At 37.7% G+C, this 25,662-nt stretch overlaps 2 protein-coding genes and 1 long non-coding RNA gene across 3 annotated transcripts in view; 1 reads left to right on the forward strand and 2 right to left on the reverse strand.

Moving 5' to 3' along the window:
• The window catches only part of LOC309401894 (uncharacterized protein), a 395,822-nt gene that overhangs the window by 15,300 nt on the left and 354,860 nt on the right, over positions 1 to 25,662 (reverse strand). The window lies entirely within an intron of this gene.
• On the forward strand, positions 3,681 to 9,179 carry LOC309400890. The gene is made up of 3 exons (XR_014176727.1): positions 3,681 to 3,737; positions 5,635 to 5,695; positions 8,480 to 9,179. It is a non-coding gene; the product is annotated as an uncharacterized lncRNA (long non-coding RNA).
• The window catches only part of C1QL1 (complement C1q like 1), a gene marked incomplete at both ends in the record, with an annotated part of 41,867 nt that continues 34,970 nt past the window's right edge, over positions 18,766 to 25,662 (reverse strand). The window contains one exon of the mRNA XM_081933150.1: positions 18,766 to 18,945. Within this exon, the coding sequence (XP_081789276.1) occupies positions 18,766 to 18,945 (180 nt within the window). The remainder of the gene's footprint in view (positions 18,946 to 25,662) is intronic.

Genomic DNA, 25,662 nt, shown 5'->3' on the forward strand with positions numbered 1-25,662 from the left:
ATATTTTATTCTTAGGCTAAGGCTATATTACATAATACATAGAGATCTATAATTGGATTTGGATATTTAAAATACTAAATGTAATTGTTAGGGCAAAGATTCCGAAAGGGCCTGTTGGTATTGAGGAAGGAGTTTATATGCATCTCCCATATTTTCTCTCTTTAAATTGTTTTCTTCCATAGAATTGTATATTGGGAAGATGAAAAGACACAGTAATCATCTATATCTATATCTATATATTTTTCCTTATTGGGACAGATATACTCTGAGTAGAAGCAATTTGGATCAGAAATATGATGTGAAGGAGAAGATTTAAAACATTATTTCCCATTGCTCTAATTGCTATTTCAGCTGAGATTGTCTCTTAGCTGCATATACCATTAGGACGAAAGAGAAAGGAAATTCAGTCATTGTTTTTTTCAGGATCTTATAGCATCACACATTCTTTTGCCCTTGAGGCAAACTAAATACATGATAGGAGAAGGATGAGGAACTTCTGGTCTTCTGAATTTTAGAATTCCATGCTATTGATCAAGCTAGCTTGTGCAACTGAGTATTACTGTAATACTGAGTAAATAGAAATTCCTCAGATTAGCAACTCTGAACAAGTGCTTTGAAGACCATAAAGATCATTGCTTTGGTGAGTGCAGTATTAATGCAATATCAGGGGTTTTCAAATCCGTATAGAAGGTGAAGGATGTGTGTTTGTGTTTTATAGTTGTAATGTACACTGAAGATGGCATTTAATTTTGTATGAAGTGCAATGACAATAAAGTAAACTAATTAACTATTCATTTCACCAAACTTAAGCTTCTTCAAGTCTACATTTCACTTCCCCACCTCAATGAAGAAAATGAGAAAAAGAAGATGCAAGTGTCACTTGATCTGGTCTGATCTAACAGAAGCTGGGTAAGATCTAGGCAAGGATATGCATTGTGACATAGTAGAGGTAAATACTCCCATGCTGCTTCCAAAATTGACTTAACAAATTCCAATAGAATTACACTGGAGTTCTGGAATTCAATTACACTGAATTCTATTTCACAATAGAATTAGGATGGTTCTCATTCTGAATTGATTATTTATTTATTTATTTATTTATTTATTTATTTATTTATTTATTTATTTATTATTATATTTCATAACCATCCATCCACTATGGAAATTAATTATGGCCAGTATAAAGCCTAATTGGTCATTTTTCTGTACCGTAACTTTTTCCTCAACACTGACTAGTCCTTATGTAGGCAGGTAATAGATTTATTACTGCCTGCTTTCTCTCTTCAGTATTGTTCCCTCCTCAGTAATTTCATTTGCTTTTCCATATGTTTGCAACATATGGATTCCTTTACCACCAGCCCTTCCTACATTCTTTTTATTTGACTCCAGCACAGATTTTTTTTCCTCTTTCTTTTATTGTATCATTATTGCTTCAGTGATCAAAGCAAAAGAAACAGATTATTTCATTCTGGGCCCATAGAAACTGTGGCAATGATGGTTCAGCTTTGAGAAGCAAAAAACTAAGATTTGTTGAAATTTTGTAGCTATGTTCCAAAGTACCTAAATTGCCATTTGAAGATCTTTTTCCTTTTTCTTTCTTAGAAGTATTAAAGCACAGTGAGCACAGAATAGTAAAGAAAGGGAAATATGTTTCACCCAGTCTGGGCAGAAACTGAAAGGGTCCTACTGAGAGATATCAGAGTGGAATGGATATGTACTGGCAGAATAAGTGGGAAAACAATAGTGGCCACAAGACTACCAAACTCCAAGGTCTTTATGGACCATCACTGGATGAACTGGAAGAGGAAAAATGGAAGCTGCTGAACAGCTGAGAAAATAACATTCTTGTAGACCAGTAGGAAATTACTGTAGGATATAATGACCAGACACTAGGGACGAATCCCAGTTGTTCTAGCCAGAATTGGAATGTTGCTAGATTTGAATTAAATGCAATGGATTAAGCTTATGGAAGGACTTAAGATCGCTCAGGATGGAAGACAGCTTTGAAACACAGGCAAGACTGCATTTGCAGTGAGCTGAGAATAAATGGAGGACAATTTTGTCTGTTCCTGCACTTGAAAAATGGGGGATGGGGTGGTTTGTGCTGTTGATAATTGAACAGTGTGGATCTGAACTAAGAATGCTGCCAAAGACATGAAATTCTTTTTTGCTTCGTCCATGCCTGCTACAGTTGCAAAACTTTAAAAGCCTGTGGCCCTTTTTGGAGCCGCAAAGGCATGGGAGTGTCATTTTCAGAGTATGAGCTATCAGTTAATGGCAGGACTGCTCACTCAAGCTGGCTGGGATAGCAAAAAGGGGGGTGCTGAAGGCTTAACTTGGGGTGGTTTGTCTTCTTCAGGAGCTGTATTTTTGACATTTGGGATGTGACAGTGCCTGTTACAAAACAGCTGCAGCAGACTACTGCTTATTAAAAAGACTTTTCCTTTCTTTCCCTGAAGGTTTTTCCTATTTCATAGCTGAAATAGGAAAATTTCAATTGCTAAACTTCTATGGCAGGGTTTCCCACTTCTTAAAAGCAGGAAAATGAAAACATTCATACAAGCCACAAATATCATATCAACACATTAAAAAAGGAAAAGAAGTATTTCCCAAATCTGAAAAAGGAAAGGAAAGGAAAATTCCAACCATGCATAGCATTCCATGTCTCCCACCCACCCACCCTCTCTCTCATATTTTGAAGTGATGCATCAAATATTAAAATCTGGAGAGAACATACTGTGGCAAATTGTACTGGTATGATTGTTGTTCTGCTCATGTAAGTCAGCCATTGGATTAGGTAAAATGAAAGAGAAGCTAAATGTTGGTTTCGATGGGTGTGCTATCACAAGGTCAGATGCACTTGCCCTGACGGCTAACCAGGTCAGCTTTGGGAAGGTTACTTAGGAGGAAACCTGACTAGTATAGCTTTATATATATAGTTGTTGAAAGTATGTGCTGCAAATAATGTCACTTATATAGTAAAAAGCATATGCAGTAAGCCTCCATTATTCTGATTTTCTGTGACAATTGCCGTCTTTGTAAATCAATATACAGGTGGTCCTCAACTTACTACAATTCACTTAGTGACTTAGTGACTATTCAAAGTTATAACAGCACTGAAAAAAGTGATTTATGACCATTTTTCACGTTTATGATCATTGCGTCATCCCCAGGGTCATGTGATCACTGATTCACATTTATGGTTGCAGTGTCATGGGGTCATGTGATCACCTTTTGGAAACTTCTGACAAGCAAAGTCAATGGGGAAACCAGATTCACTTAACAATCATATTATTAATTTAACAACTGCAGTGATTCACTTAACAAATGTGGCAAGAAAAATAATAAAAGGTGCCAAACTCACTTAACAAATTTCTCATTTAGCAATGTAAATTTTGGCCTCAATTGTGGTCATTAGTTGGACCTCCAATTAAAAAAAAAAGAATATTCCTCATGGTGCAATAATGTGAGTGAGGCAGTTCCAAAGAACCTCTGCACCTGCTCTTTTTTTGGGAGGACAACCCTATGTATGCTTTGTAGATGAAATCTAGATATAAAGATGACATTGGAATTAAAAATAATTATTTTTTTTTAATTATATTGCCTATTGTATCAGTAGCTCTGACCAATGTCCTTCCTGAGGACACAGTGCAAGGGAGAAGAAGTACATTCTGGGGGGAAAACAAACAAGGACTGATCTGCAGCACAGAATGGAGATTCCAGGCATTCCAGAGCAGGTAAGCTGGTGAGCAACAACTACAATATCTGGAGGAAGGAAGAAGGAATGTGGTGATAGTGGCAGGCATAGGCACTAGATGCTGCCGCTCCCCATCTGCTTCCCCAACTGCATAATTATCATTACTCCTGGAAGGTATTTGGGCAGGGGGCAGTGAATAGTGATAAGAGGACAGAGTTTGTTGTGGCCCATAGTGTGCCGTTTACTTCTTTAACTTCCAAATTGTTGCCAATCTGTGAATAAAATTCATTTACAAATCCAGTCGATTTATCTGTATGAAATTGAGTGGGTGGGTTTCCTCTAAAGTGTGCAGTGCTTCTATTTGAGTGTAAAAAGATGCTTTAGAGGACCCCTGGACCAGTTAATAACTTTTTCAAGCAGCTTTCCCTTTCCCTAGGATTGTGTGGTGGTGCATCCCTAGTATTTACTTCTCCTTTATTTTAAGGTTGCAAAATATCCTTGGCAGCCCTTTGTTTGCTCATCCATTACTTGTTTACCCTCCTTATTCTACATTTCTCCTATTCCCAACTTGTAGAATACAAGTTCTTTGAATCAGTAGAGCAGTCTCTGCCCCCACTCCCTTGTCATGAAGCCAAATATGCATTGATGCTAAGGAAAACTGTACAAAGGTTAAATGAACAGATGAATAGATTTTGATGACTTGGTTTATTGAAACAGCAGAAAAGTGGCATTAACTTGGCAAACTGACAGGGAAAATGCACATTTATTTAGTCTGAAGAATAAAAAAAAGAGTTAATTAGTTGTCTAACCTACCAAAAATAAATAGCATTTAAACTTGTATATGCCTCATAGTCCTTTACAGCACTCTCTGGGCAGTTTACAATGTAAGCACTATCTGCATGTTGTCCCAACAATCCTGGATACGTGGTGCCCATACTTGTGACCTAAGGCTTATTCTTATGGTCCTTCTTTGGAAGTTAAAAGGTCTCTGATTTGCCCCCCTTTTTAGTACATCACTGGCTCCATCAGGGAGACAGGAATCCTCTCAGGATAAGGGAAGTTGCCAGATCCCCTCATAATAATATACACTTAGGGGCAATCTTCCTTTACAGATTTCACACACACTTCAGGATCAAAACCCTGGGCAAGGGCACTTCAATCTGTACGTATAAACAGGGAGAACAATTACCTTTGACAATTATCTTTGACAGTCATAAACTACAACTACACAATCCATGCCCCCCCAACCCCACACCAAGAATCAGTCCCACCTATAAAACAAAGTCTCTGGACCCCATTTTCTCTATAGCCTACCCTCAAGAACAAACTTTTTGTTTTGGGGAGTAAGTGAATCTCCTCCTCTCATAGTATGTCTGCATTTTATTTTCATTTGTTCTTGCATAACCCCAACTTGAATTGGAACCCCAAATTATTTTTCTAACAATTCCAATGCTTTAAGTTTTAAAGTACCTGTATGTTGTGTTTGAGTGAATGAAAGAAAGAGTGAGAATTCTACCCTCTTCCTTTGCTAATCAGGCCTTCTGCTATCCAAGGCAAAATTGGATGTTCATAGATAGCCTCTCCTGACAGAAGGAGGCAAGTGTGGAGGAGGCGAGAAGGAAAACTTCTCTGGTTCTTGAAAATAGTTTTACTGCGGCCAAGCAGCATCAGTTGACAAGCCCCTGCAACACTATGAACTGTGGTGACAGCAAAGGGCTTTACACAAGATGAACTGCCTAACAATTAAATGCACAAGTTATGCACAAGTAAGAAAAGGAAGGAGAGAATTGTTCCTCATTCTCAAGATTTAAATTAATTCATTTACAGCAAGAACAATTCATAGTTTTTGTTTCTACTGAAAAGCTGAATTAGTTATTTAGAAAACATACATTGTGCTTTAGCTCTCTTATCAGTTCCTATTTTTGTTTTCCTGATAGGTTTCCCAGGAGCTTTTGAATGTTAAGTACTGAACTGCTTGAGCAAAGTCTCAGTGACAAAGTAAGAGTTATGATAGCTACCTAAACTCCACAGCTTCTTCGGTCTCTGACTCCTGGTTCTTCTGCAGTCCTCATACCCTCAGTTTTCAAGACGTTTTGTTTTGTTTCCATGCCAGCAACTGTAATTTCTTGCTATCCCAGATAAGGGGGTTGTCTCATCCAAGCTAATGTTTCATTTGCAATACAATTCAGTTATACAATTCATCAATATTATACTGCTTACATCCCTCTCGTCAGGATTGGAAATCTGTGGAGATTCTGTGATATCAGAGCTGCTAAAAATATGTTTAGACCAAGAGATGACAATGATAGCATTTCCTTCCTAGAAACTATGGGGCAAGGAGGGGAGAAATATTGATTCTTTGTCTTTTAATCTGCCTGAGTAATCTGAGTAAAAGTTGTCTTTTAATCTGCCTTTGTCTTTTAAAACTGCCTGAGTTTTCTTCTCTACAGTACTCCACCCCTCCCCCAATTAAGCTAAAAATTGCCCTCGGATCCAGGTTAGTCCAAAGGTTACAATTGCAGAAGATTTGGCTGGAGGAAATCCAGGAATTAATTGTCAGTTTTTCATCACATTTTGCAGCTAACGCTGCAACTTCTGTTATGGCACTTGAGCTCTCCCAACTCAAACCAGGAAGTTTCATTTTGAGGATGTGCTTCTTTGTTTCTTTTTCTCTCCCACATTCTTGAAAAAAGAAAGCTAATTAAAGTATACACTTCAAAAATGGATATTTTCTACTAAGCAATTACCGTCCGAAACAATTATTCAAACAGTAATAAAGTGTAGGATGGAAAGGGCAGAACAGACATTCCCAAACAGGAGGTTCAAAGAAAGGTTGGTTTGTACTCCAGGCATAATCTGATCCTGCTTTCATTAGGAGTGCTTACAATAACCCTAAAGCAATCAGACCAGGAACTTTCAGAAGTCATTGACTTGAGATTCATAGAGGCAAATAGCACAGCCAACTCTTGTAACTGAAACAATTCTATTCTCTATGCAAAGTTTAAATCATAATATCTAGCACATTTAACCAAGGAACCAGGTAGCCTAGCAATTTAAACATAGTGTAATTCTTATTTTAATGGACTAATATTGGGAGGGGCGTGGTGTTTATTAAAATAGAATATCCCTTTAATGGAATTTATGCACACATAAAATAATAAATGGGATACTATGCACACAAGTATAATTATATATTTCATTTTTATATAAATGATATATTTTGTACAAACATTTTACATGTGTATAAAATAATGAATAGGATGTGAAGGATAGCAATCAGGATTTAGTACACACAGAGCAGCAGAAGACTTACGGACAGGGCATTTAGTACCGCAGATCTGCTAAACTGAGGTTTATTAGATCAATGGTTTACTAGATTACCTGACAGCCAAGCATAGCTTTGGGATAGCCTAATGACCCGAGTGCCTTGACACACAAGACTGACAGAAAAGACAACAAGTTGCCTTACTGTGTGCAACTGTAGTGAAACCTAAGGTACGGCTATTATTTTCACACCTCCCCTATTTACCCTACAATCTAAGCTGCTTCCAGATCTCTTAATGTGCAATGGCAACTGTTTACTGTAGACATTTCTCAGGGCATCCAGATAACCTAATCCTCATTATTAAAGTCTTAAATCTTGAGATGGGCAGCAAATAATTTTGATAAATAATTAAAGATATCTGATCATGTTTTATGTCCAATTCATGCCCCCCCCCTTTCTAAATTAGCTATTTATGTAAGGAGGCACTGTGGTTTTAAATTATTTTTTTGTGTATGTGAATCTCTTAAGCTTTCATTTCCTTTTCTTTCCTTGTCAGTGAAACTGAAGAAATCAAACTGTTTGATTTTAACAATTGTGTTAATACCTGCTTAAGGCTGTCTAATTCTTGACTATCAGAAATGGGGGCATTTGATTTAGCCAAAAAAACCTTTAAAAATATATAGAGAAAAGAATGTTCCATAGCAGTTTTTGTTTTCCTAAGATTTTGGGTGGAAATTCTGACAGGCCTGTCCCTGCATCCTTCTAGTATTGTCTTAGTCATCTCCTGAGCAGTCTAGTTATTGTGATGATGCATGCAGGTATATTATTAACAGAAACATGTCTATTTTTATTGTAACAATTTTATACCTAAAATCCAGATTGCTTTCCTCCCTAAACTTTCCCTGTTCAGAATAAATGGCAAATATTAGTATACGTATAGGGATCTCAGCAGTGGCTAATTTGATCCAAATATCCTTTATCCATTATAAAATTTTGCAAGCTATAGATATCTGACATTTGGTATTTAATGAAAAGAAGCCTGGCTTGTATAACAATGTAAAGTCTGTGAAGGGGAAAAGAACTGCACAAAACAATAATCAACCTTCTAGAAAATAGCCTCTGAATCTTTGTTGTGTGAAGACAATTCCTTTCTACATTAATTTTCTTTAGCTGACCTATTGTGATTAAAGTTGCTATTGCAAATAGTAACTTCTTTCTATTAACGCCCATTCCACTTTTTAGGATTAAGAGGGGAATGAACAGCTGGGGAAAGGATACAGCCATTCAATTTTTGGTACTCATAAGGTGCTGTAACAGCCTATTTAAGGAGGGATATATTACACATGGCATTCTGTCCATTATGGGTAATATAATAATTAGAGGTATGTAATTGACACCATTACATCTGTTTCCTCCAACTAAGACTACCAGTTTGAGTAAGTGTGAGGAAGATTTCTGAAAACCCTAGAGAAAGAAAATTGGCTTGAGTGAACTATTGTTGTTGTTCTTGTTCATAGTCTCTAGCAGAATCCCATCAGGTTGTCATGGAACCTATTTTGAAAAACCTTGCCATAAGCCAAAGGAAGTTAAGAAATGAACAGGGCAAGGGACAAAAAAGCAGTTCAAAAGAACCGTCTGAAGAATTAGGAAAGCCACATTCACGTTGGTAAGACAGAAAGGAAAAGCGATAAGAGGTAAGTTCCTGGTACAGAGGTACAGAGTTTATATATACATATATTTATATATACATATGATGCATGCACATAAAGTAGATATATAATGAGAAAAGGAATTCTGGGCACTTAGTTCTACATTCTGTGAAACCTGTATGCAGAAAACTATGCACTCAAAGCAGCTCTGTAAGTTTTGAAAGTCAGATCCCAGCTCTGAATGGTATCAGTGCAAAAGCTTTATTGTCTGCTTTGTGTGCAAAGCCAGTCCTCGCATTCTCTCTCCCAGAAGTATGCAAAATCCTTGACCTTTAGTCCTTCTTCCTTCATCCCTGTGGAAGAGTTCTTGAAGCCTTGTGTTCAAGCACAGTTGGTCTGGTCTCCACTTGGGGAGAATGGCTGGCAGCTATGAACAGGGCCTGACAGATGTCAAAAGGCAGCCTGTCCACTTAGGTTACCATTGGACATTTGCTATTGTCAGATAAATTGCTGTCCCTTTCCTCAGCCTTGTCAACCAATATCACTTCAATGAAAGAGATAGTGCAAGTAATTTCCCTCACTTGCATTTTTGTAGATTTGCAGAGGCATATCTGTTGGAGCAATTTTAAATATAAATATATTAAAGACCTGCAGCCAATATATGGTAAGTTCTTTAATCAGGTGTGGGTAATCTATGGCCATCTAGATGCTGTGGGTCAATTATTTTCATTCATAGCAAGCCATCGAGATGTCTTGAGGGAACTATTCAGAAGCTGTTACAAAAATAAAAAGAACAGAAGTATGCACTGAGTCCTTGGAAAGATACTCCTTTCTGCCTTCCTAGGGTATAAGAAGGAGAGGGTGAGACTGAATCAGACTTGCAAGATTCTGTTCCCTATCTCAATAAAGCTAAATTCTACTTTTCCCTGGAGTCTGTTTCCTGATCTGGATAATATCAGGTTGTTATGCTAAGAGGAGTTCTTCAACAAATCTCAAGAGTATCATGTTGGGGAAGGACAGGTTGTTCTATACATGTACAAGAAGAGGAGATTCACCAGCTGTTATGGGTCTGATTTACAGTTTTGATTTTTAGACCCTCAAGGAAATGAAGATTCAAACACTGCTGTTTTGACAATTAGTTCTCATTATGTAAACTAGACAACCATGATCTGTTAGGTCATTGTTTCAGAGGTATTTCCTTACCTAAAACTCATGTACCCCCATGCACCTCACTATCTTTCAAACAACCATGCATCAACCCTGATATGTGGAATATATTTTGCACATGCCTATGCACTTTTCCAAACTTGCACAGTGCATCTCATACATCTTCTCCACATCCCTGACTCATGTGTTTCACACAAACCCTTACGCTTTTTTGCATCCATCTCAACCTATTTTTTGCAACCTACTGTATGCCCCTCCCATGCACATTCCCTGACAGTGTGGCACCTCCAGCATATCCTTCCTCCATCTGGCAGCAACCACTCAATTTGCTTGCCAACCTGGGATTTCCGACTTCCTTATGGGAAGTTGATAGAGAGCATTGGAAATGACAATCACATGACCACTGCAGTGCAAGAGTGTGGCAATGTTGAAGCAATCACAACTCTGCCAAATTTCAATCTCACAAGAGTGATGGGTCCCAGATTTTGGATGCATTTTGTAAGTTATCCCATTTGAGATACATTGGTTCAAAAATTGTTGCCCTATGAAGCACTGTTTTGCCCAATTTATGATTAGAAACAGGCAAACAGAGTTTTAGTTCAGTGGTGCACAGATGAACAAATTTCTTCTCCTAGTCAAGTTGGAGCTTGAAATCTCAACAGGACGATATGGATTTCAATTATTGAATAGTAAGTGCACCCTGAAATAGCATTGTCACCCTTTTCTGTTCTGACAAGGGTTTTATACCTTTATTCTCAAGCACAGAGGAAGGATTTCCCATTGGTGCATCAAGCTTATTGACTGAAACTCTGTTTTCATCAAATCCTTTAAAAGTCATTCAGAACTCCCTGTAGCAATAAACTTAATTATATGCCATGGAAAAATGAATGGTTTGATCCTTATTTTTTTATCTATTAGTGTCAGTGACTGGTGATGAGTTTCTTTTCCTCAAAGAGAATAGAAAGCACTTATTTTTTTCCTAAGTCATTCTGTCCTCATTATTTGTTATTTTATCTCAAAGATGTGGGAATGTCTCTTTTCTTCCCTTTTTGATTGATATATTATTATTTTTAGAAAGATTAACACTGATTCCTCCTTCTCAGCATTTAGCCTGGAGCTGCCTTTTTCCAGGCTTCTCCCTACTTGCATTTAATTACAGTATAAATATGCCCTGGCAGCATTTTTTTTTCTTCCCACAATATCTGCATTGTGTTGAATCTCCAATCCAAGAGTGTAACAGCTTTAAATCAAGTTTAGTTGAAGGTGGTATTTTCTCCTTATACTCTACCACCATTCAAGGACAACATTAAGGGGGTCTATACTCTGGTGGACTTAGTCAGGCGACTTTATTGAAGAAGGCAACGCAGGCAAGATAGGATCAGTAATGGGAATAGCACAGTTTATCTCAATGCATACTCTATTTACTCATAAGTTGCATTTGCACAAAAATATCCTCATGTTAACTGAATCACAGTTTTATTCAACCCAGTTTTCAAAGATCCTTTGATATATTGAACTATAAATGAGCTACTAAGCATGAGTGACTACTTCAGTAGGACTTGCAAATATATTTTTAATTTTACAAGTGACATTCTGGTCAAGCTGTTGCACTTTAAAGCTAACTGTGTTGTCCTCCAAGCTGTTCCCAAACCCATTTGGGGCAATCTCACTTAAAACACAGCTAGAGATTTTAAAGATGTATGTATTTTGTTTTAATTACAGTTTTTCTTCTCTGTTTTCTCTGATAATTTCTCTGCTTATACAATTAAATTAAATTAAATTAAGTAAAGGCAAGGGATCTTTCCATGTGGTTTATTTAGCAACAATTCCATTATTAATAAAATATCTTTTGATGATGCTACAAGCAGTTATGTTCTCCATCCAAAACTGAATGAGCTCTCTACTTATTTTCTCTCAATTTTTTCATATAGCGAAATAGTACTTCTCACAATAAGAGAAAAATAACATTTAAAATATTATGAGAAGAATGCAGTAATTTAAATATACTTACTGCAGAATAGAAACTGCCCAATTAAAGAGTGATTCATCAATGATGGATTATGTTCAAGAAAAAGCAAGTAGGTTTAAATATATGTCACAAAGAAACTTTACTGACTAGAATTCGCCACAAAGTAAACATTTTTTTAAAGTATCTTCAGTAGGATTGGCCAATAATAATGCATATTAATAAATGTCTTCTGAAGCACAGCTTTAATTCTACATCTAGCTATTTATTTAAAAACAGTATCTCATCAATGCCAAATGCCTTTAATGTAGCAGAAATGGCTATTCATAGGCTATTTGGTAATATAGCAGTTTTTCATGGTGAATATTTTACACAGGTCCTATTCATGTGACATACTTAATTAGGTCATGGGGAGGGGAGGCGGATGAATGTGGTGCCAATAGGAAAATGGAGCCAGCTAATTGATGTGATGGAACAGAGAGGGGTTGATTAAGCCCTAAAAAGCCTCAGGTTTGTTTGGATTGGAGCTAAAATAATTCTTTTGGGCACAATGCAAATAATTTATGGAGGATTAACTGCCCTCCCTATAGAATTACAAAAATGGGACATCTCTAGACATTCTGACAATATAGCCATTTTGCTTTTTACCTTCCCATGGTAGCAGAAGCAGAAATAAAAAGGACAGGTATGAACCCCATTCCTTTATGATCAGGACTGGCATCCTCGCTCCATTTCTCTCGCTCCATCTCTCTCGCTCCATCTCTCTCCTTCTCTCTCTTTCTCTCTGAAAATCTCCCAGCTGGCTCAGAGCATTAGAAAATAGCCAAGGGACAATTGATTCAGTTATTGCAACTTGTCAGCATATAGAAATTAGTGATTGGTCAGGGGATTGGCTGTCTGGATCACCTTTGCTATGTAAACACTATATGGTCATCAAAAACTGTTATATAAGCCCATGTAATCTGATTTATCAGTTTAATTATAAAATTATAATTCATTTTTTAAAAATAAATTTATGCAATTTAATTTCTATGTCATAGAATTTGGATAAGAGAAAATATTTTATTCTTGGGTTTTATCTTTTTCATGCTATAAATTTCCATTTTTGGTACTCAAATGCATTATATTGGCCTAGAATTTATACTAACAAATTTATATGATTTGGCCAATGCCCATCTAGTAATTTGCTTGGTTTCACTAGTCCACCAATCAAGAAAGATCCAGCAATATTAGGTCAAATATTTTGATGGACAGCCAACTAATAAGTGACGGTGTGTTGGGTATATGACACATATTTCAAATGACTTCTATCAGGTGCTTTGTGCAAAGGAGAAGTCAGTAGTTCAGTCAAATAATTTTAAAAGACTGATCTTAATAGATTTATCATATTTTTCACAAGACAATGTATCAACTAAGTTGATGACCCAAATCAAATATCCTTATTGTGATTCAAAGAATACAATATGAAGAGTACAGGTCCCCATTTCCATTTCTCCAGGAGGTACCTGGCATCCCATTAACTCTTTTTTTCCTGGCCAGCAGCCACAACACTTCATAATATCACTTATCCATTCGAGAGACTGGTAGGAGTAAGTATGGCTTGGGCATTGTAACAATCAAGATTTTGAAAGTGTGTTTGATATTGCCACTGTGATACAATAATGAATCTGTACTGGAGCTTATTGATTCAGCCATTGACAAGAATGGGATTAGTTTAATTCTATGCACAATTGGGCTTGTTTTAAATTATAGTTAATTCTCCCATGATTATTTTACTGGCATTTGGTCTAATGATAAGTCACCAGGTTAGAAACTAGGAAATTGTGAGTTCTGGTTTAGGCATGAAAGCCAGCTGGGTGGCTTTGGAAATGAGGAAAGTCAATTTTGCAAACAGAAAGCCTTTCTGCAGCAAATTATCTTTTTTTTTTTTTCTATTTGCAAATGGCAAGACAAACACACGCACCATGAACTGAAAGCATGAGGAAGGAGAACTAACCATTTATTTTATATTACTGTTGCACGGAGTGGGTTTTGGTTACTTGGGACTGGTAATAGCTCAGCTAAAGAGCAGGAGGGGTTGTGGATGTCACCGATGGAAGGAGATGATAATTGTCATCTCATCTGACCAACTGAAAGAGCACAAATTGTCTCCTGAAAATCTCTATTAATAATATACGTAGAGAATAGTAGAAGTGAGTGATGAGGAAAGTATTGGCTTTAAACAACTTTGAGCAGCAGGCTGTGGAATAAAAACAGTGATAACAAGGAATTGCCCTTAGATATGTAGATGGCACACCTGCATAATTTGTGGTCTACTAAACCCGACGAGGTATATCAATCATATCTTATGGCCAGTGGTGGGTTTCAAATTTTTTAGAACCTCTTCTGTAGGTGTGGCCTGCTTTGTGGGAGTGCCTTGCCGGCCATGTGACCGGGTGGGAGTAGCTTGCAAGCCATGTGGCCAGGTGGGAGTGGCTTACCAGCCATGTGACTGGGTGGGAGTGGCCAACTTGTAAAATGTGGTGAAACTCACTTAACAACGCTCTTGCTTAGCAACCAAAATGTTGGCTCAGAAACTGGCATTTGAAGCACGCAAGTCAGCTATCAAGTTACAAGACCCTTGCACCCTTAACCCTTTAGAAAAAAAAACCTCAGGGGTGTTCAAACTTGACATCTTTAAGACTTATGGACTTCAACTCCCAGAATTCCTCCTCCAGTCATGTTGGCTCAGGAACTCTGGCATTGAAGTGTGCAAGTCTTAAAGCTGTCAAGTTACAAGATTCTTGCACCCCTAACCCTTTAGAAAAAAAATCCCAGGGGTGTTCAAACTTGACAGCTTTAAAACTTGTGGACTTCTCTTGTGGAGAATTCCTCCTCTTGCTCTTCATCTTGATGATGTGGGGGGGGGGCAAGGGGAGGGAGTTGGAACGGGTTCTAAATGGCACTGTAGATTTGTGGAACCTCTTCTATAGAAGAGGTTAGAACTGGCAGGAACCCACCCCTCCTTATGGCCAAACAAATGGTAAGCAACATCTTTTTTTGCCACCTCAGCAGCAAAACCAGGAAGTGTATCTTGGCTCTCAGCAATGTATTGGTTTATTTAAAATACACTTTCTTCTACTGTTTAGGATATAAAAAGTTCTAAGGCATCTTAGAAGAAAAATCTAAGAATCACAAGAAAACAGTGCTTAAAAGTAGGGAAAAAAATTGTTATTTTCCCCCAAAGCAGTGGGGTGGTTTTGATCCTATATGTCAGTAGAAATAGCAAAGGAGAGGACTAGAAAACAGGCTCACATATTCTTTTCACGAACTTTCCTTTATCGCTATTAAAAATATCAGGTATTAAGAATATATGATCTTTATATTAAAAAAATAGGGATGAAGCCACACATTTTTTGCATTTTTTTCAAGCAATCCAGAGTCACAGTGGCCCAGTCTAAAATTTTGGGGACATGTTTTGTACATTGTGAGAATAGGGGCAAGGCATTCTTTTTCAAATGAAAAAGAATTCAGTCAATTAAATTCAGTCAATTTAAATGACTGAAGACCATGCAATTCTTTATGCATAATTTCTTTTTTTTCTTTTTTTCAGTAGAGAACTGACAGGAAATTATGTGTCCAGTGTTGCTCAATTTACTGCCCAATTGCAATGGCATGATCTGAGGATTGTCAGCGGCCCATAAAAAGTACTTTAAAAGTGAATGAAAAATTGATATACTGACAAATAGGACTGACTTTTTGGCCAAAAATGGATGAAGGAAAATCTACTATGAGGATTTTCTGATCTCAGTTTCCCTGCACCTGATGAGGAAAAATAAAACACTTGAAATGTCTTTTAATTTACAAATTTGTCAGGGCCAATAATTGGGAATTCAAAAAAAAATACTAGGTAATTCAATATCTTTTATTCCAAGTTTGCTCTGGCTGTGTTACTTCATTTGATAAAGATTTTTAGGAAAAAGAATGATGCCTCACATCCCAACACACAATGTCATTTGACCAGGTGAAGTTTTTCAGATTAAACACATTATCTTATGGAAATGCAATTTCTGAATTTTGATGTACACAGTATATTTCCAGTGAATGAGGACAATCCAAACTAGAAAACTCTGCTGGCTTTCTGTTAGTGTTTAATTATTGTGTAAAGAGTTGCCGTATGTATTTATAGATATTTCAACATCTGCATATTTATGTATTTCACTTTTTCATTCTTATTAATTTGATCTTTAAGTATTGAGTTACATTTACCATATCTCTTTCTAAATACAGTATACTTTTTACCCAGCAGTAAATCCCAGTAAAGTATAAGACCACTCTTTTTAAAATTTAGCTTAATGTCTCGGCTCATTAATTTTTTGTTTCTTCTTCTGGGTAACAATATGTGGAATAAAGCATTTTGTGTACAGCTGAAATAGTTCAGTCTCCTTCATCTTGTTCCTCTCCATGATGGATTTTGTTCTGGCCATCTTAGATAAAAAACTGTGGAAGTTATAATCCAAAACATCTTTAGACATTAGCCTATGAAAAACTAATCTAACAAATGAGATACAAGCATTTCTGCAGGGAAAAAAGATGGCAATAAAACATGTTATGGAATTTGGTAGATTTTCTGTTTAATTTCACTTGTAATATAATAAACCTTTATATTAAGATATTCTAGATCTCAAGCATCTGTAAACAGTATCCTTTGAACTAGAATTCTTGCCTTTTATTTCCTGATGTATTGAAATCATTTTTATATACTTTATGGCACTAAGAAATATACTTTGTATGTACTCAAAAGTATTTCTATCTGTTTTATAACTTAAGGTCAGCATAAATCAGCAAAGTGCTTACACAAGAGCCAATTCTTAAATTTTCTGGAATTTTGCAAGCCAGATGAGAGAAGAGAAGACCTGAGCCACCACACCTTATGCACCGATCAGCTCTCTTGTGGCTAGCAGCACCACACAGTGGCAGCAACGGAGCTGGCAGAGTCAGTGTTAAATATTTACCAGAATACCACTGAGCATAGGAACCAACTGGAATTGAGTCAATGACCCCAGCTTGTTAAATTTTGGACTACAAAAACCTGCGAACCTGAATGCCCATACTTTTGCTCAGGTTCTTTTGCCCATATGGTAAACAATTAATGCATGGTTGCATTAATTAATGCAACATTGCATTACCAAGAATTTTTCTTATATAACAGCTTCATTTCAACCGCCCTGTAGAGATCATTGCCCTGTGCAGCCAATATGGTGTGCACAATGAATTTAGCATGTGTGAGAGAAAGTAAAACTGTACTTTAGGCCTACATTAACATCCATTCTCAGTAAACAAGCTGTATTGGGGGTGGGGGGAGGTCTGATAAGCTTCACCTTGTTGATCATTTTTTCCATATTTTAAATAAGAAATAAGTTGTGGTCAGAAAGATTAGCAAGGGCCAACATGACAAATTATATATAAAAGAGAAATATGTCTGACATGAGTCTGAAAATTACACATACAACCCTGTTTCATTCTTCTGATCTTTCCAATCTTAATGGCCAGAGACTTGATGAGGACCCAGAAGCATCCTGTTCTCCCTAGACCCATCCATTCTGAAAAGAAAGAAACCACAGTCACCTGGGAAGCAACCCAGTGAAGAAGAGACAGAGACTCCAAATTAAGTTTTTTTTTTCTTCCTTTGGTAAGAAAAATCAGCTTCCCCATCTCACCCTCTAAAACTCAACAAAAGTAAGAGTGTTAAAATACTAAATCACAAAGAAAGAATTGAGATAATGTTCTCATTCTAAGAACACTCGTAAGTTTAGGAGAGGGACAATACAGTTATATAGTATTCCTATAGTAGACTGTTTGGATAATATGCACATATACTGCATGTGTAAACCTGCATGTACACACATACAGAAATACATGTGCATGAGATCCTGGATACTTAATAGGATTATTGACTTAATCTGATTGCATCTGGTTTTTTGGGAGTGGGTGGGTGGAGCAGAATTAACTTTCACCAGTCCTGGGTTCTCCATTTGTATTAGAAAACGTGCATAATTTCACCACCAGCATTAGGGTTGGGTTGGGAAAAGATTATGACTCTCCACTCACTCAGTTATACATGCCCAATAATTACCTGACCAACAACAAGCAGAACCACCTGGGACTACCCTCATGGATGGACAGAAATCCAAGGTTAATATTTGTATATGCATTTGAAACTTGGCAAAGTAATACTTTCCCTTTAAAAACAACAACAATGCACAGTACTTTTTAAAATTCAGTAATCCCCTCTTATAGTAAAGATATTATGAGGGCATTCACATAATATGCTAAACAATTCTAAAAGGTTTCCAGGACCATGTATGCCACTTTTTACTCCCATGCCAGAAGATTCTTTAATTAAGTTGAGTAGATTAATTTAGTGACTCATCCAAGTTCAGAACATTCATCATTTCTGGTTGGTTTCACATTCTATCCGGAAATGGTTGTTGCTTTAAGTTCAGATAAGATGTTTAGCTTAAGGTAGCCCTGGACATGATTAAAAAGATACGTATAAATATATCTTGGGCAGACCAGATGGCAATACACATAGTCCCTTCACTGATTAAGTTAAGCTTCCATAACCTCTCACTTACATATAGAATCTACTCCCAATACAATAGCATGCAGCATGTCTCAACAAGTCATAGGGTGGAAATGAAAATGCGTTCAAGGGCAATGGGATGATCAATTCTCCAGACTACATCTCAAGCCTCACCCTGGCTCCTTAGCTCTCTTTCTCTTCATCCTTAATATTGTTGAAAGGCTTAGTAGTTCATGATACAATGGAAGGAAAATAAATGGGGATGGTGATTGAATCATCATTTGGCCATCCCAGTGCCCACTAGAGGAAAAAACAAAGTGATCCAACTCTGCTTTCATATGACCCATGGAGGGAGACTGGCTGTATGCAAAGACATTAGTATTAATGGATTCAGCAGCCAAATTTGCCACATGGAGAAATCCAGGGGGCTGGAAGTCAGTAGGCTTCTTTCCAGCCTCAGTCTGAGTAGATTATGAAACCTGAAAAGGTACTGTATTTGTTGTTGTTGCCTCCATGGGCTTTGCCTCCATCAAGCTTGATGAAAACTTCATCCCCGGCATCCAGGTGTAGGATAACACTGTTGCTAGCATAGTCGTAGTTTTGATCAGCATCCTGTGCAATGGCACTGGCCCGCACCTAGGAGAGGAAAGCAGAGGAACAGAGGGAGAGTTGCAGGGAGGGGAGAGGGAGAGAGGGAGAGAGAGGAAGCAAAAGGTGAAATAATAGCAGCAGTGAAAGTTCTCAAAGCCAATATGCAAGAAATGACCAGGATATAGAAACACTATTTAGTATGACCCAAAAATAGTATTTGGATGCTTCTAGGCAAATGAAGGATATGGATGAGACCTATACTAGGGCTGATGGTCTCCTTCCCATCTAGAGCCAGGCCCACTAGACTAGAGAACCTCTTTGCTCCAATCATCCTTCAGTTTGGGAGTACAGAACAAACAGCAGCTGTGCAGTTGCTTGTCTTACAGAACTGTGGGCTACCAGGATGGTAGGGGTGAAGGTGTGCCACTGCTCCTATTACCACAACTTGCCCTGGAGGAAAAATAGGGGATCTGCAGAAAGGAGGAGGTTACATTAACTTCAGCTATTAAAGTTCGTCATCCTGAAATATCCCAAATCTTGGAGACATTGGCTGTATACAGGGAAGAGCATTAGGGATTCAAATCTACACTTGACACAGCATTATGGTTCCCAGTCACCAAAGAAGCTTTTGGCCTAATTTCTGTGCCACTACAACCCAATCTTTACAAATAGTCAGGGAAGCTATTGCAGTTGTCACTTCAACAAAATCAGGGTGTCATATCTGTTCTTACAAGACTGCTGTTTTTGATCTAGCTTTTTAATTGTACTAAATATGTAATAGTAGATTTTGAATATGGGGCTCAAAATCCAAACTTTGCATGTAAGAATGTTTACTGTTAAACACAGTGCCTTCTCCTTTGAACACTGTTGATGCAACCCACTTACCTCTGCAAGTCCAATTCAGGCAAGTCAAAAAAGCTGCTAAAATGGCATCTTTGCCATGATGATCTATCAGACTTAAACTCTGGGACTGTATTTACCTGGCACATTGATATACTAATTGGCTAATTCCATTCTAGCTTCATGGGTCATACAAACCCAGCCTCTGGAATCAGCTGTTGGTTCAGGCTGTTGTATGGGATCAAAAAAAAAGGTGAAATTGTGTAAATGGGTTGTTTTGGGAGACCATAGCCTGTATATTATTTGCACGGGGTTTCTTTTTTTCATTCATATTTTTCTGCCTCATATTTCCACAAAGTAAGACATTTGACCCTTAGAGAGCAGGGATAACAGACGAAACAAATATCTCTATAAGAGTTTTCATATCATGCATTTAAATATTTCCCAGAGGCTCCTTGAGTATTTAAAATGAGCACTTCCCACCTCCTCAAAAAGATCCCAAAGCAATCATTTTATTTTCACAACAAGCAACTGGGGAATTGCCCTTTTACTACCCTAATCAACTTGTTAGACAGGCACATGTCAAGTTCTCTGGGCTGACCACATTGGTTCTCATCCCTGACTTGTAACAGAGACAGACAGGATTCAACAGACATATATGCACGCACACACACACACACACACACACACACACACACACACACACACACCTATGTCCAAGTACAAAGAAGCAGCTATACAAAGGCATTCATTTTTCACAGATTTTACTGTAATTATTGAATATAGATCTGTTTTATGGCCGAAGTGGGAATATTTTCCATTTTTAATGCAATTTAATACAATATCCTTTTAATTAATTACTACCAGAAACATGAAGGAACTAGAAAATTTACCATGCATTTCTTACAAAATTACAAAATTGGATATATCTGAAAAGATATGTAGGATCCCTTTAATATCCATTGAGTCAGGAGAATTATTAGCCACAGGAATTAAGGGGATAAGATCACAGAGGTTAAAAATACTGTAACAACAGAACATCCATTGCTGACATTTGTGGTTTCTGTGAAACCATTAAAATATTATTTCTTTCATCTGCCTCCAAGAGAGGAGATAATTATGTCAGTAATTGTACTGCAGGCTGTGGAACATGCTTAGAATCTGTAGTGTCTATCCAAATTTTCCAACCTTAACATTTTAGCTTTTCATTAACTAACAAAATTGTAGTCCTATGAATAGAGGATCAAATTTTAAAATTGTTTGTTTTTAGAAACAGAAAACAAACTTTCATAGATGGATTTCAAATTCTCAATACGGCCATGTGAGCCAATTATTTTTGTCATATTCTCCTTAAACTATCTTCTGAACATTTTTCAACATGAGGATGTGATTGTAGGAAAATGAGAGTCACACAAAAAAATTACCAAATATCTATATTAGGACCAAAAAGTTACATTTCACTTTGGTAAATGAAATTAAACTCCATTTTTAAAATGGATTTTTTAAGCCCAAAACTATGAATTTTAGCTCAGGGAAATTCCAGAATAATGCAAATCCAGAGCATTCAAGTATCTATAATGATTTTGCTTGCAATATTATTGTGATGGATGAGGTACACAAGCATTGTTATTATGTGGGAAAAACACAATAATTAACCCTGTGACTTCTCTTGCACAGCCTGCAAGGTTTCAGTGGACCATAAAAATAAAGATGCTGTAATAGATAGGAAGATTCTCTGAATGTCCACCACTGAATACATTCAACATGCAACAGTGCCAATAGCAGCATGCTTATGAATATTTTGTTTAGATAATTTGTATCATCTTGATAATGTGTCACAATGGGGTAGTGCTCAAGAAAGGGAAAGATCCAGACTCAAATAAATTTATGTTTAGCTGCTGATTCTCATTAACTGATATTGAGACAATCACTCTATCTTAATCTAACATAACTTTCCAAGTTGATGTATGGAGAAAAATGGAAGGAAGGAATACTTATACACTCTGCTCTGTACTCACAACAGGAAAGTGAGACCCTTATCTAGGCAAATAAATAATTGAAGGAGTCATGGTGGTGCAGTGGTTAGAATACAATATTGTAGGCTCACTCATTGCTTACTGCCAGGAGTTTGATCCTGACTGGCTCAAGGTTGACTCAGCCTTCCATTCTTCTGAGGTGGGTAAAATGAGGACTCAGATTGTTGGGGGCAATATGCTGACTCTGTAAACCACTTAGAGGGGGCTATAAAGCTCTATGAAGTAGCATCTAAGTCTATTGCTATTGCTATACTAGAATTACCAAAACCGTTTATTTAAATACATTTACTGTGCACAGAACTCTGCAATGGATGACAACATCATTATTCATCATGTATCATATAATAGAATTGAAACGAATAAAATGGGTATGAACTGTTTAGACTTTGCCATGAAAAGCAAAGAAACTACTTATGTGATAGGAATTTGATTCAAGGACCTGATAGGAAAAGAAATAAGAATGCTTTGGTACAAATGAGGATAGAGGCTTCTTCAATGGTGGGTTCCTAGAGGTTCGGATTGGTTTGGCCTAACCAATAGTGCTTTGGCGGCCTGGGTCGCTGGAACCGGCAGCGACCCAGGCCTGCCATGCCCCCGAACCAGTTCTCTGGACAGCACTATAGGCACCGCCATCTTGTTTTTTGCTTCTGCGCATGCACAGAACAAGTTTTACTGCACTGTGCATGTGTACGCAGAGCACATCAAGCATGCACGCGTGAAGCGCCCCCAAGTAAACTGGCAGTAGTGATTGCCGGAACACACCCCTGGGCTTCTTACCAAACAAAGTGAAGCCTGAAAAAAAATTATGGAATTGGAATTCTTCTAAAAGGAGGAAGAGGCTATTCTATGGGGTAGAGAGGAAGAAACAAAACTTTGTGTTTGAGGAAAACAAATAGAAGTTTTTCTATTCCACTGACCATAAAGGTAAGCCAGCTGTCAAGTTCTTGAAATGTGATCTTATGGCCAGGAGCGGGCTTCCTTTCATCAGATCTCCAAAACTGGATTGTAAGTGTGTGTGTGTGTCCATTGTAACTTTGAATAGTTATACAATAATACAATAGTAGAGTTGGAAGGGACCTTGGAGGTTTTCTAGTCCAACCCCCTGCTTAGGCAGGAAACCCTATACCGTTTCAGACAGATGGCTATCCAACATCTTCTTAAAGACTTCCAGGGTTGGGGCATTCACAACTTCTGGAGGCAAGCTGTTCCACTGATTAATTGTTCTAACTGTCAGGAAATTTCTCCTCAGTTCTAAGTTGCTTCTCTCCTTGATTAGTTTCCACCCATTGCTTCTTGTTCTACCCTCAGGTGCCTTGGAGAATAGTTTGACTCCCTCTTCTTTGTGGCAACCCCTGAGATATTGGAACACTGCTATCATGTCTCCCCTAGTCCTTCTTTCTCGTAAGCTAGACATACCCAGTTCCTGCAACCGTTCTTCATGCTTTAGTCTCCAGTCCCCTAATCATCTTTGTTGCTCTTCTCTGCACTCTTTCTAGAGTCTCCACATCTTTTTTACATCGTGGCGACCAGAACTGAATGCAGTATTCCAAGTGTGGCCTTACCAAGGCATTATAAAGTGTTATTAACACTTCACATGATCTTGATTCTATCCCTCTATTTATACAGCCTAGAACTGTGTTGGCTTTTTTGGCAGCTGCTGCACACTGCTGGCTCATATTTAAATGGTTGTCCACTAGGACTCCAAGATCCCTTTCACAGTTACTACTACTGAGCAAAGTATCATCTATACTGTACCTGTGCATTCCGTTTTTGTTGCCTAAATGTAGAACCTTACTCTTTTCACCATTGAATTTCATTTTATTAGATAGTGCCCAATGTTCAAGTTTGTCAAGGTCCTTCTGTATCTTAAGCCTATCTTCTGGAGTGTTGGCTATTCCTGCCAGCTTGGTGTCATCTGCAAATTTGATGAATTCCCCATTTATTCCCTCATCCAAATCATTGATGAAGATGTTGAAGAGTACTGGGCCTAAAACAGAGCCTTGGGGTACTCCACTGCATACTTCCCTCCATGTAGATGCACTTCCATTGAGGACTACACATTGAGTGCGGTTGGTCAGCCAGTTACGTATCCATCTGGTGGTGATGCTGTCTAACCCACATTCTTCTACTTTATCTAGTAATAGGTTATGGTCTACCTTATCAAAAGCCTTACTGAACTCCAAGTAAACTATATCGACAGCATTCCTCTGGTCCACTAATTTTATCACATTATCAAAGAATGCAATAAGATTAGTCTGGCATGATCTGTTTTGGCAAATCCATGTTGGCTTTTGGCTATTACTTTGTTTGCTTCTAGGTGTTCGCAAATTCATTGCTTGATTATTTTTTCCAGAATCTTTCCTGGTATTGAGGTAAGGCTGATAGGTCTGTAGTTTCCTGGATCTATTTTTTTCCCTTTTTTGAAGATGGGAACCACATCAGCTCTTTTCCAGTCCTCTGGTAGTTCCCCGGTGTTCCAGAATCTCTAAAAGATATAATTCAGTGGTTCTGAGATCTCGTTTGATAGTTCCTTCAGAACCCTGGGGTGTAATCCATCCGGTCGTGGTGACTTGAACTCGTCTAACAAATTAGACTTGAACTTGGCTAACAAATTAAATTTATTCTATATTCTATTTAGTCTAGGGTAGACAGGTGCTCACTTACCATTTTCTTCCCTATTTCAATTTGTGTTCCTAATCTGATTTTTGTGGTGCTGCTTTTGATAGGTTGGACTGTTTTATCCCTTTGTGTAAAGACAGATGCAAAACATGAGTTAAATAGTTCTGCTTTCTCCCTGTTGCTTGTCACCTTCTTGCCACTTTCTCCTAGCAATGGACCAATTGTTTCCTTAACTTTTTCTTGTTTTTAACATGTTGGAAGAAGCTTTTTTTTGTAAATTTTTACTTTTGTGGCAAGCCTTTCTTCATTGTGAGCCTTAGCTTTTCTCACTTCATCTTTACAGGTTCGGGCTATTTGCTGATATTCTGCCTTAGTTATGTCCCCCTACTTCCACTTTTTATACTTACCCTTTTTGTCTTTCAGTTTGTCAGATAGTTCTTTATGCAGCCATGCTGGTTTCTTTTGGGAGCTGTTATTTTTCTTCTTCATTGGTATTGTGCTAGACTGGGCTTTTGTAATCTCATTTTTCAAAATTTCCCAAGCTTCTTGAGTTGTTTTCCCCTTGAGGATTCTCATCCATGGAATTTTTCCCAAGCTCTCTCTAAGTTTATTGAAATTAGCTTTCTTAAAGTCCAAGACTGTAGTTTCACTTTGTTCTACTACTTGTGTTTGCATAATGTTGAATTCCAATATTGCATGGTCACTTGCCCCCAGGGATCCTATGGCTTCAACATCTTCTATCATTTCCTCTCTGTTAGTGAGAATTAAGTCCAATATGGCTGCTCCCCTTGTTCCCTTCTCTACTTTTTGGAAAACAAAGTTGTCTGCTAAGTTTTTTAGGAACCTATTGTTAGCGTTCTAAATACCATGTATGAAATAAATCATTGTCCACGGCAGAATCTTCCTTAAAGTTCTCATTTATTCATAACAGACAAGTTAGCACGTCTATGGAAAATTCCAACACTGATTTTCTTCTTGGAATGCAGTTAGTTGCAGGGTAATAAGCCATTTCATTTATTGCCGTCTGGAAGGAGTCCAAACCTCCGTTCTAGGGTGTTTTTTGCTCCAAGCCTTGCTTCCAAGCTGGGGGGAAGGAGGGGGAGCATGCACTCACGGTTAGTTGTTTGAAAGGTCCAGGAAGCCCCATCAGAGATGATTGCATGGGGATGGCTTGAATCTCCATTCCTTTCATCTTCTAACTGGGTGTAGAAAAATCTTTTCCAACCCCCTCCGTCCTCTTGCCAGATGCAATAAAACTGGAAGCAGC

The sequence above is a fragment of the Natrix helvetica genome (genome assembly GCF_964273705.1).
Source record: "Natrix helvetica genome assembly, chromosome: Z".
NCBI classification, from domain to species: Eukaryota; Metazoa; Chordata; class Lepidosauria; order Squamata; family Natricidae; genus Natrix; species Natrix helvetica.